Source organism: Emydura macquarii, unplaced genomic scaffold (assembly GCF_026122565.2).
Source record: "Emydura macquarii macquarii isolate MOO-44397 ecotype Brisbane River unplaced genomic scaffold, CSIRO-AGI_Emac_v2 contig_1790, whole genome shotgun sequence".
Lineage (NCBI taxonomy): Eukaryota > Metazoa > Chordata > Testudines > Chelidae > Emydura > Emydura macquarii.
In genome coordinates this window covers 24,660,078-24,672,947 of record NW_027131927.1, presented here as the reverse complement: position 1 = coordinate 24,672,947, position 12,870 = coordinate 24,660,078, and the positions used below count along the sequence as shown (strand labels likewise).

Below are 12,870 nucleotides of genomic sequence, written 5' to 3'. Positions count from 1 at the left end.
CACGTCTCCTTCAAACATTTTCACCTTATTGGCCTTCGTAACATTTATCAGGTGGGTAGCAATACTATTTGTAGAGACTGAGTAATGGGATGCTGATGGCTTCTGAGCAACACCAAAATTTTCTGATTATTACCCAGGCTTTGCATATGGAGCTTGATATATTTGGTTCCGCAGTAGCCTGCTCTCATCTTGTTCTTCTAGAAGGTGTTCAAGCTGTCCAAAAGACACCACACTTTTCATACTGCTTGGGGAATTCTACACACTCCTCATCTAGGCAGTGAATGTAGGTCTTATAACAACCTTTTGGAATTGACTTGGTGGCAGCTTCATATATGGCTTTTATGAACCACATGTAAGCCTCTTCAATGGAGAAGTTGTGCGGGATACAACTGACGTAGCAGTGAGTGAATTGGGTAAAGCTGGGCCAGTTTGCATTCTAATAATTTAGAATGCTTTTATCGGTGCTCCCAATAGGTATGATTACTCCAGCTTTGGTAAGGATCAAATGATGTTGACGGTGTGGGAAGTTTTTTTAACACACTGCTTATAGCTTGAAATGAATGGCTGCCTGTACTGGTGGTCCAGTGAGCTCAGGGAAGTAATTTTCTTTACATCTGGTAGAATGAAAAGTCCTCTATTGTTTTGGATCATGGAGTGAGACTCAGTCAAAAAAGTCAACTCCATTTTGATCAGACTCTCTCTATCCCCCCCGGAGGAGATGGTGGCTAGTAAAATCTCCAACACAGATGGCAGGGTGTGGGACTGTAAGAAAAATATTCGGAGTAGCCTAGGAGACTTGTACTCATTTGCCACTCTGAACTGACCAACTCTCACAACATCACAGAGCTCTGAATTAGATGGGAGTGGTTCTGTGCCAGCAACATTGGCTCTAACACAAGCAGCCCAGCCATGTTTACTATGTAGGAAGTAACTCAAAAGGTCATAACCTTTGATGTTCAGGCAGCTGGCGAAAGGGAGCTGACGTGTCTCCTGGAAGCAGATTACATCCATGTTATAGTTGGACGCTAGGGATTAGAGAACGGAACATTTAGCTGAAGGATTTTCAGGGATGGGCGAATGTCCAAAGTTCTTTGTTCATGGCTAAGGTCACTGAGTTCCCTTTAAAGTCCATGCTGATCAGGACTGAAAGATCTGGCTTGCTATTTGCAGCTTTGGTTTCCCCTGCCAAAGCAGGATACTTAAGGGCTATGCAGTGGGAACGTAGCTGCATTATACTTCCCACTAGAAAGAAATGACTATTTTTTGTATTTTACATTTTATTGCTTCACAAACCAAAGCACTGAAAAGATTGGTTTAATGATACTACACACTTTAAGTCAAAGTTAGTTATTTCCGGCCAGCAGGAAAAAAAAATGACAATGTCTTTTTGACACTGCCCCCACTTCCACCACCACCAGAATGGGACTACAGGGATTTTTAGTGCCAAACTGAACAGGGAAGAGAAAAGGAACAGGAGGAGAAAGGCAAAAGCTATTCTAGCTAATCATTATTTAGATACCAACCTTTCCACTTCGATTGTGCAGTAAGAGTCAGTGCAGCTACTCTAGATTTACATCAATATAGTTGAGGTTCAAATCTGATTTGTCAGTTTCAAGACATGGCTAATACCATTGCAAAATACTTACACAGAAATTTCTTCTTCTTTTCCAAAGGAAATTCATGAAAGGTTTCCCAGAACATTCTCACTGTTGGGTGTGTAGCAGAGTAGTCCCCCTTGTAAATGGCACACTGTTAAAAGAGTCACAAACTTATGAGAGAAAGTGATGACCGAATAGAAATATAAAACCAGAACTAACTGCCCTTCCTTAGAGTCTTAAGCAGGAGGAATAAAAAGCTGGTGATACGTTTTCAGCTATTTCATCAATAGAAAGCACAGTTTAGAAATCCAAGAACAACTGCTGATGTACTAATACCATGAATGATAACTTAGTGTCTACAATACAAGCCCAGAACTACTTATAAGGTGTGGTGTGGGGAAAGAAGCTAGACCATACGCATGTATTTAGAGGGTATAATTCACCCTTGTGCAGAGGGCAGCACAAGCCCCTATGCACTACATGAGTTCCACTTGAGCTCTTGGCCTTCCGCTTCTCTCTCTACCCTGGGGTGAATTTCACCCCGAGAGAGGAAGCGATGGTGTGTTCATATTCTCCACTGAATCTCAGACTTCACTCGTAAACAAAGATCGTGAAAATCATTCTCTTCCTGCCTGCCAGCCTCTGTTAGTGGCAGGACAGCTGAATGGCAATCATCACTTTCAAGGGAATCAGGAGAAGGTGCTCTAGTGAGGAGACAAAAGCAGAATTTCCAACAAGAGGTTGAGGGCCCTATCCCATCCCATCCCCTTACAGTGGGCCCCCCGTGTCCCGATCATGGCCATACTTAGTACCACATGATAAGCTATCTTCTAGATATTTTAGGTGTTATGTGGCTCCTACTACCATCAAATCTCAGCCCAGGGTCACCCACGAAGTCTGGGTCAGATGGGGGAGCTGAACCCAGGTCTCCTGAGGCCCAGACTAGCACCCCAACCCCTAGACCATCTTTAATGGTTTCTGGGCCCATGAAGACAAACAAAAAAAAGATGCTCCATGTCAGCTTACCTCTTCCAGTTCCTCCCAGTTGTAGTTGCTGTTCCCTACTATCATCGCCCTCAGCTCTGTGGGCTGGAAGAGTTCCAGGACCTTTCCACCACACACTTTCAGGAAGCCGGTGGAGAAAGCCATATACCACTCATGGACAGAGAGATTGAAGATATAATTCAAGTAGGCATCAACAAATTCCTGCCTGGTGTATTGAGAGAAGGGACGGGGGGAAGAGGGAGGAGGAAAGAGAGAAATTACTGTTATTCACACTGCTGAGTAACAGCACTGTCAGTTTTATTGGGAAGAGACTGTTCATGCTGTGGGCTGGAAGCTACAGTGAAACATGCGCTCAGTCGGGTTTAAAAAAGGAGGCTCCTTTGCATTATGAATAAAATGGACGCACTGTTCAGGAGGCTTGAGTGGAAAGCTTCCAGTCCATACCATGTTTCAAGGTTCCCCAGTAATGGTCATGAGTGTAAAGATTCAAATAGCAAGTGGTATCATACGCCCATTGGACCCCTTACCAACGGCAGTGGAAGGCTCCTCAAATAGCACATGCTATGCATTATGAATGCAGACCCACTTAAGGGCAGAACATCCAGATGCGCATAGCATCAAGGGCTAGGCATGAGTTGTGCCTTTGGGAGCTGCTGAGGCATGGAGTCCTTTTTTCTGCTGTGTGCATTTCAATCCACATTACACTAAAGTGGAATGCAGCATTAGGTCTCCATAAGACACATCTGCCCCTCAGCACAGCTCTCACAGCCCTACGTTTAAGATGTGCATGAAATAACCTACTGCTCCTTTCAGCCACCCTTTAAAGTGACTGGGAAATTGGGGGGGAGCGCAGGCGGGCGATCCCCCAGCACAGCATTTCCTGCTTTCTCTATACTGACCTGTCTCTTCCTGATGCCCTGAGCTGATGCTCTACTCAGGACTGGGAGACAAACCAAAAAGACAGAGACCAAGGCCAAGATGTTCAAAAATAAGAGCCTAATAAGTCCATATTTAGGCACCTGTTTGACTGAGCTCACTGGCAACTACTGGGTGCTCAGCACTTCAGAAAGCCAGGCATAGAAGAGCCTAAACTGGAGGTCCTATTTTTGAAAGCCTTGGTCTAAACCTACTATAACTTCCATCACTTTGTGCTGAGGGCTGCAAAACAAAAAGATACAAGGAAATTGAAGAGTCAGATACATCCCAGTAACAGCTAACCTGAGTAATACATAGAAAGCAGCGAAAGGCAAAAGGCCTGATTCTCAGTTATACCACTCTAGCAGTGTACAGGATTCGAAAAGAGGTAGAAATGACTCCCTGACCATATCCTTGGCACAAGGCTAATGCAGAACTGGCATCACAGCCATATGCCAGCCCTGCTCCCAGCCCCTAATGTAGGGGGTGTGCTGAGGGCGGGTTGGAGGAAGGTCTAGGACAGTTGAAGGCAGGAATGGGTTGTGACTGGAGTGCCTAGCCTATGGGTATTTCTAGCTTTCAAGGATTCATAGGGGGCCCTGGGAAGCAGAGCTGAAGTTTAAGGCAGTCCTGAGTTTGCTCTAATGTATACAGCAGGCCAGGTAGGGTGAAGGAAGTGACTAAGTTGAAGTATTTATTCCTACAAATAAATGTATCTTGTTAAGGGAACTCTCCAGTTGTACTGATATCATGCAATATTGGAGGCTGCAAATAGAGGGTGCTATGGTTTCTACATAAGGATTAAGTTAAAGGAAGGCTCATCTAGGAACAGTTTTTGCACCAGTTTACTAAATTGGTAGATGACCTGCTGGAGTCCTCATCTTCTTTCACATGACATTTGAAAAGCGACAGGCTGGGATTATAACTGAATCTTGAGATGCAAAAGCCATTCTAATGTTTCTACGGTAGCGAGGCAGGGTCCCCCTTGTGCCACCACTGTACACACGAATGGGGCAGTCGTCTGTGATGTGTCACACAGCTTGTAACACACCCCAGCCACAATGTGTTTATTCTTTGATTCTCCCTTTAGGGAGAAGCTACACCTTTCATGTACGAACGTGGTTGAGTGCAGTCCGCTGCTGATGGAGTTAAAGTGGTACAGTCTTACTATGGACACAGTTATTATACCAATTTGAGTAAAATGGGTTTTCTTACCGATCTAGTTACACGGATGCAAAAACTATGCAGACCAGCCCTGAGGAAGCTTGGCAAGAAGTAGCAGGTTTCTCTCAGACTATAAGAACTACATTGTTTTGCTTTGGGGGTGGTCAAGAACAATACTGGAATAAAAAAACATGTCCTGTAGCTCTTGGCACCAAGAGCCAGAATCTTGTGCCAGATATCACTATGACCTCTCCACCTCTTGCTAAGGGGCACATTTATTTTCCACCCTCCTTTCTTTCCTCCCTACACTATGACCAAAATACTATACAACTGCCTAATTTCACAAGAACATTATTCATGCAAAGACCCAACAACATTTTCCTTTAAAGCTGTTTTCAGTACATTGCAGTGTATTAGCCTTACAGTATCACGGCAAACTCAGAGACCTCCTAAAGCTAGTCTGTGGGCTGCTCTTTGAGGTGTGGGTGGACGTGACTTCCCCGTATTCTTCTAGCAGTTGTTTCTGCATGACATTTGGTAACAGTTCACACTGTTGTTCGATTGCTAAGCGGATCAGGAAATAGAGCAGGGTCCAATAGCTGGGTCTCTAGCTGTAGAGGACACAATCAAAAAAACAAAACAGTGACCTCCCGGAGAGTGGGAGAAAGAGATTCCTATTTATGCTCTTGAGTAGCATGTGCAAAGGAAATGTGAGAAAATAAAGGAAATAACAGAAAGAGACATGAAAGCCTGAAATAAGGAAGCAGAGGGAGGGGAATTTTGCTATCCAGTGTGCATCTTTAATTGTTCCTTTCTGACAGTTGCCTGAGCCTTGGAGGAAATTCCCACTAATAACGTCAAGACACTAAACACTGATCAGTTGCCCAACATCCCTTTTCTGCCATTGTGGCTTCAACAGAAGCCATGGACATGAACTTTATCTGGAACATTGTCATTTTGATGTAAAATCCTACATGGCAACTCTGACCTGGAGAAGGGAATGCATCAGATGCTTCTCAATTCACTTTTCTTTAATCTTCACCACATACTCAGTATACCAATACCCAGGTGAGCAGTACCAAAGTGTGAAATGCCCAGGGGTATGCATTCAGCAGGTTTTTGAAGTAAGAAAGTGCAGCAGGTCTGTCTCACAGCCTCCAAAGCACAGAGGAATGGAGAGGAAAATCATCAAGCAATGGAGAATCAATAGTTAACCAAATCCTGGTTCATCTGCACTCAGAGGGGCATGGTGCCATGGTATTTGGAACAGTAATGGGTAAGAAGTGTTACTTACCCTTGGAAGGTGGAAACAAGTGGGAACAAATTTTCAACAACGAGGGACAGTCCAAGGGACAAACTAACCAGTTGTGATGATAGGTGACTATAGGACGCCAGTTAGGCCCTGTCTAGCCTAGGATTTAGATGCTAGATCAGGTTAGCTAGCCCAGTCTACACCTTCAGAATTACAGTCAAGACAAAACAGTTCTACTTCAGAGTTTGCTAAACTGGTCGAGCTGAAGTCTAGCCTTAGCTCCTCCTTCTCTAGAGTTTTTTAACCTTCAGTTAATTAACACATTTGCAAAGACGAAGCTGAACACTTCTCAAATGTTTGTTCCAGGCTACAACCATTTGTGCTTTACCCTAGGATGAGCTAACACGTACACTTCTTTCCCTAGGGTAGATGTGTCCTAAGGTTTTGTCTTCACTGCAGAAAGGTGCGTGATTTACATCCTAGTGGAGACAAGGCACAGATTATTTTTTTTACTTCAGTGCAGTGAACCTAAGTCAACCCTACACCACCTGCACCCGGGGCTGACCTCAATTAGCTGCTTAGAGATAAACACTACTGTGCCTGCTCTCCACTAGGATTTTACAGCGGCAAAGTCAGCTTGAGATAAAAAAAAAAAAACACACTTTCGTTGTAGTGATGACATATCCTAAAACGTTTGTTATAGTGTTTACTAAAAGTCAGTCTATAGACAACTCTTTCATTACACTAGTCGTGGGGCAGCAGATTTTGCTTCCCAACTCTTTCAGAAACAATCAGAACCCTTTTTTATGTAACCAGATTAGAAGAAAAGGATTTCATCATCCAGTTTGCCAACATCTTCAAGAGCCCCCCTACCAATCCCAGGCTATCAAGTTGTCACTGAATCACACTGTTCTGCTATTACAAAAAGAACTAGGTGACATTTCCAGGAAAAATAGTCTTTGTAAAAACCAATTACAAGATTAAGAGAAGAAAACAGTTTCGTAGTTGAACAAAACAAAACAAAAAAGGTTGGTTTGTTGGTTCTAACCCAAGGAGCTGGTTCAAGATGAAAGGAGTTAATTACTATTTGTGTTATGGTAGAAACTACAGCCCCTGATTGGGGCCCCACTCTATCAGACACGCATAAAAATAGATGGCTCCTGCTTCAAAGAGTTAAGTTTGCTGATCTTAACCTCATTCGGTACATTTACTGTCGTGTCCAGTATCTGTCCTGCAAAATCTCAGATTAGTCTTCAAGGGTGAAAATCACCATTTGTGGAGTGACCACTCAAGTCCCCTATACACTATATAAGCAACTCATCATCATCATCATCTAGCTTCAAAACCACAGCCAAGTCCTGGTGTTATCGTTTATCTCAAATAATACCTCAGGAGTGCAAGATGTTGACAGAGGGCACTGCATTAGGCAGTGTTCAAATGTTTGACTCTCCACATTCACATTTGGGGTCCTACCTCAGCTTCCACTTGGTCATATTGTCACCAGTCTTTGCCACACCAGCTCTCACTCAATTTAAAGCATACCAGAATTTTCCTTCTAGGTCAGTGCATGAGGGCAGTTGTTCTGAAGGAGCCAGGTTCTCCAGAATCATTAGCATTTCTCACCATTTTGTTATTATGTAGCCTTCCACAATGGTATTTTGTGGTACAGAATTTTCAGAGGCAAAGATCTTTCTGGGCTTCAGCCTCTTGAGGGGTGGAATATGTCCATACAATGAGTGTCTTGGATGCTGCATCTGTTTTTGTCTCCTTCCTACTGAAGGCATCGAGCTCACCAATGGTGGTGCAATTCCCGCAAGTGAGGGTGGAGGTCAGTTTCAAAGTCCCTGTGATGATCCCACAGGATTGACTGAGATCAGTCTCAATTTTCTGGGCATGGGTAAAGTGTGACCATAATGGTGCATAGCACTGCACAACTGAGTAACACAAGGCAACACTGGTAGTTCGGAGTGTTTTGGGACCAGCTCCCCATTTTGTATTTGCAATTTTTTGAAGTACATAGTTCCTGGAGTTCACTTTCCTTCTTCAACTTCTTAACATGCTCTTTCTATGTCAGCATTTGGTCTAATTTGACCCCCCAGGTACAATGGATATTCAAAATGCTCAAAGATTGTACCATCCCATGATATCTGGAGTTTTCTCTTGGCCTGGTGGTGTTTCATATGGAAAGCACACACTTGTGCCTTGCTAAATCCTTCCAACTCGGTGGCAATGTAAAGATCATCTACATAAATAAATCTTTGCACACTGGGGAATTCTGGTTGGTAACTTATGCAAACATTTTAAAAGTAACAGTGCTAGCACTGAACTTTGGGGCAACACATTCTGCTGAGTTCACCATATACTTTTTTAACCATCCATATCAACAAAGAAACATCGATTCTCAAGCAGGGAAGAGATGACCTGGGACCATCATACTATTGCTTTAAATTCCTGTCAATTTCAGTAGAAGTGAACAATGGTTCACAGCTGACAGCTCAATAAAAGACAACCTCTGTAATTTTGCAGGTTTCAAAGCCATCTTCAATTTACTGAGTTAGGTTTACAACTTAGCCACAGCATAAACACCCTGGGTGGAAATCGGCTTGGTCATCAATCAGTTGCCCTTAAATTAAATTATTCTATCCATATTCATCATCTTATATAGCTTGTAGGTTGAGCAGAATAAAGACACTGGTCTATAATTCTTTGCACAGTTAAGGTCTTTACATGGTTTGAATAGTGCAACCATTTTGGCCTGTCTCCACAGCCTGGGTATCTGCACTGTCTCCATACAAGAGAGTTAAAGAAATCAAGTAGATATTTCTGTGCCCTCAGTATAGTAGTAGTTCATTAGATACACCTTCACATCCAGCTGCCTTTTCACATTTCAGGGTTTTCATAGCTTTTGTGAGCTCCTCAATATTGAGCAGCTCACTGTGAATTTTGCTGTCTCTGAGTGTGCGTGCAGCTCCCACTTAATTTGTTTTGTTTCACACTTTGATTTGTGGACTGGGTTCCCATTTAGGAGGAGTTGATGAGCAGCTTGGTTGGGACAGAGTGTGGCAACGTGCTTTGCTTGTTGTCCATCCGGATTCAGCTTGCGAATGGTGGCTCGTGCTTTTTTGCTACTGAAAGACCATACATATAATGTCCAACATCCCCTAGGGATGTTCTTTGGGCAATCTTCCACACCAGCAAGACAAATTCTCCATAATTCTTGTGTGTCAGACTACTAATATAGATGGTTTCATCCAATTCAGAGGAAAAATCTTCCCAGTAAGCCCTTCTGATGTTGAATCTTGGCAGGTACTTTGTTTTCTTGGGTTGAACTGCAGCCTCTGTTGTGACTTGCACTGGTCTATCCCATGATCTTGGGATTGCTGCCATGATCTCTCTTCTAAAGTTACCTGCATATTCAGAAATGACAAGCACTGGGTCAAAAATATCCCCTTGTTCCATCATGCGCTTTGAAAGGTGCATTTGTCTTGGGGGAGTAGAGTCAGGTTGTTTGTTGCCACCCATTTCTCAACTTCTACACTTTTGTCATGGTTGGGATATCCCCAGACGGTACTGTGGTTGTGAAGGCACTTTACGGCATGCGACTTCAGCATCTCATCCACCACTGCTGCCTTACCGCTGTGAAGGCACTTTACCACCGCAGCGACCTCATTAACAGGAACAGATCTGATCCCACTGGGACTTTCTGGCACTGCCTCCTGAAAGTAGAGCATGTCTATTGGGTTGAGGTGCTCTTTTCACCTCTCAACAATCTTCTCAGTCGCAGTCATTGTTTCACCACCCCTGCTGAGAACAGCCGGGGCAAAGTCCCACCGACCCCTCCTAAGGTGACGAATGGTTTGCCAGAACACCTTTGAGGCCATCTAGTGGTCATTCTCCATGGTCTTTCCAAACTCCTCCCAGGTCCAGGCTTTCGCCTCACTGACCACCACAACCACTGCCCTCCTAGCCAGCTGGTATCTTTCAACTGTATCAGGAATCTGATTCACGAGCATTTCTCAGAAGGCCTTTTTCTTCACCTTGATAGCTTCCCTCCACACTGGTGTCCACCAGGGGGTCCTAGGGTTGCCACCATGACAGGTACCAACTACCTTCAGGTCACAGCTTTTTGTGGCTGCCTCAATGATTGAGGCCCTGAACATGGTCCACTCAGACTTAGTGTCCATGACCTCGCTCAGAATGCAGAAGTTCTTCCGAAAATGGGAACTGAAGTCTTTTCTCACAGGGTCCTCCACCAGACGTTCCCAGGTGACCCGCACTGATTGTTTGGGCCTTCCATGTCTATCCAGCTGGCATCCCGTGTGTCAGATTGAACTCACTGCCAAGTAGTGATCAGTCGACAGCTCTGCTCCTTTCTTCACCCAGGTGTCCAGAACATATGATCTTAGGTCCAAGTAAATGACAATAACATCAATCACTGATCTTCTGCCCAAGGTGTTCTGGTACCAGGGACATTTATGAGCAACCTTGTATTCGAACACGGTGTTTGTTAAGGACAATCCATGACTAGCACAGAAGTCCATTAACAGCTCACCATTCAGATCCAGATCAGGGAGGCCATATCTCCCAATCACTCCCCTCCAGGTATGTCCGTCGTTCCCTATGTGGGTGTTGAAATAGAACAACGGTCGGTATGTGGCACTCTATTGAGCACAAAGTCTGAATATCTAAACGGTTGTTAGGCATGTAAACACACACAGCGTGGTTAGGGTTTTCCTCTCTGAGACCTGAAATCTCATTGAGGTGACCCTCTTGTCTACCAGGACAAACTCCAACTGAGAAGCACCAAACCAGGGATTTGTGAGCATCCCCACACCTGCCCGGGGTATCTCACATGGAGCGCTCCAGAGTAGGAAAGAGACCGTCCTCAGTTGAGAAGTTTTTTTCCAGGTGTGTGTGTAGGAGAAGCCAACTATACCTAGCCAGAACCTTTCCACAACTTACACCAGCCCTGGCTGTTTCCCCACCAACGAAGTAACGTTTCACTAAACTAAACTAAAGTCAGTTTCCATTGCGGAGGGCCAGTCCGTCATGGTCCATCCCCCCTGCTGTCATTCTGGCATTGCACCCAGCCCTCACCCTTCACCCCATGGACAGTGAGCCCATGAAGTGGGTCCACGGCACCTTTTCGGGCTGAGCCTGGCCAGGTTACATGGATGGCCTGGCCTCTAGACACTCGTCTAACACCACCCCCTGGTCTGGCTCCAGAGGTGGATCCCAATATCCCTAATCCAGACGAAGTTTGCATGATCATTTTTGGGCCTTCATGAGGGTCTTAGAGTTGATTGGTTTTAGTCTGGAACCTTCCCCCCAGACCTGTTCGCCTAGGGTGATCCTATCAGGAGCTCTAAGCTCCAGACGACGTAGCCCTGGGGTTCAGAACACGCAACCCCCTCCACAACAACAAGGTAATGATCCTCAGAGGCCTTGGTGGTGGCATCTCTGCTGTTTGCAGATGCTGTTGTCATTCTTGCTTCGTCAGACTGTGATCTCTGATGCACACTCAAATGCTTCGCTGCGAAGTGTGAGCAGCTGGGATGAGAATCAGCACCTCCAAATTGGAGGTCATGGTCCTCTCCCAGAAGGAAGTGGAATGTTCTCTGGGAAGCAGCTGCCCTCAGTGGAAGAGTTTAAGTATTTATGGCTCTTGTTCACAAGTGATGGAAAGCGGGAGTGTGAGATTGACCGGTGGATTAGTGTGGTGATGGCAGTGATGTGGGCACTATACCGAACCGTGGTGGTGAAGCGAGAGCTAAGTTTTCGGATGAAGCTCTCGGTTTACAGATCAATCTGTGTCCCCATTCTCACCTAAGGTCGTGAACTTTGGGCAATGATCGAAAGGATGAGATCGCAGGTACAGCAGCGAAAATGAGGTTTCTCCGCTGGGTGGCTGGGCTTACTCTCTGAGATAGGGTGAAGGGCTCAGCTATTTGGGAGAACCTTGGTGTAGAGCCACTGCTCCTCTGAATCGAGAGGAGTCAGTTGAGGTGGTTTGGATACCTGATAAGAATGCCCCCTGGTAGGCCTCCTTTGGAATTCTACCCAGCACGTCCCATGGGGAAGAGGCCCCGAGGCCAGCCCAAGACACACATCTCCCGGCTGGTCTGGTAGTGTGTGGGAATCCCCCAGGAAGAGCTAGACTCTCTTGTGGAAGAACAGGAGGTCTGGTCCTCTCTACTCTCCATGCTGCCACTGCAACCCTCATCAGGAAAAGTGGCATAAAGGAAAAGAAGTAGTAGTAGTATTGTGGATGTTGAAGTTGTCTATGAAAAGGCAAGTTTTTTCAGTCAGGCAGAAGTCAGCTGGCCAAGCAAACTGTTCACATGGTAGTTTGTAAACAGAACTACTGCTATTCGGTCAAGTTCAGCCAAGATAAGTTCCATGGTATTTCAGAACAGTGTTTTTCGTCAGTCTTGTATCACATGCAAGCATAACTGATTCTTTCAACGTTCATACCAATATGCATGCCAGGGATGTCTGGTGCAATTGTTTCTCTCTGTCTCTCTTGCAGGCATATGATATCTGTTTCCATACCAGACAGAATGTCATCCTTATCTGCAGAGAATCCCTCCACACTGGAATGAACAATTTCAAGTGTCATCTTTGGCTCAGGCCCTAGGAAGGGCCATTTATATTGACATCTATGTCTTCTATTCCAGTCCTGATGCATGTTTTCAGATATGGTCTCCTCCATAATCAGTTGCAATGGGAAATTAACAGCTGCATTAAGGGCTTAAGTGATGGATAAGGCTTTGCAGGGAGAGTGCAGGTGAGGTGGAGTGAGAGGCATGCGTCAGATCTTTACCTGGGGGGTGAGTAGTTAAACTCTTTTGAAAATCTGGTCACTTATTTAAGTGCCTAAATGGGACCCACTGGGTCCTGACATCTTTTGAAACTCTGGTCCTACATTTTTCCTGT

The 12,870-nt window shown here is 44.9% G+C and overlaps 1 protein-coding gene across 3 annotated transcripts in view; it reads right to left on the bottom strand.

The window, feature by feature from the left end:
* HERC3 (HECT and RLD domain containing E3 ubiquitin protein ligase 3) overlaps positions 1–12,870 on the bottom strand; it is an 89,391-nt gene that overhangs the window by 13,796 nt on the left and 62,725 nt on the right. For 2 of the 3 annotated variants that reach the window (XM_067557156.1, XM_067557157.1), the window contains 3 exons: positions 2,625–2,808; positions 1,647–1,749; positions 948–1,025 (listed from right to left, as the gene is read on the bottom strand). In XM_067557156.1, coding sequence (XP_067413257.1) covers positions 948–1,025; positions 1,647–1,749; positions 2,625–2,808 — 365 coding nt within the window. The remainder of the gene's footprint in view (positions 1–947; positions 1,026–1,646; positions 1,750–2,624; positions 2,809–12,870) is intronic. The other variant, XM_067557158.1, reaches the window with a different exon arrangement.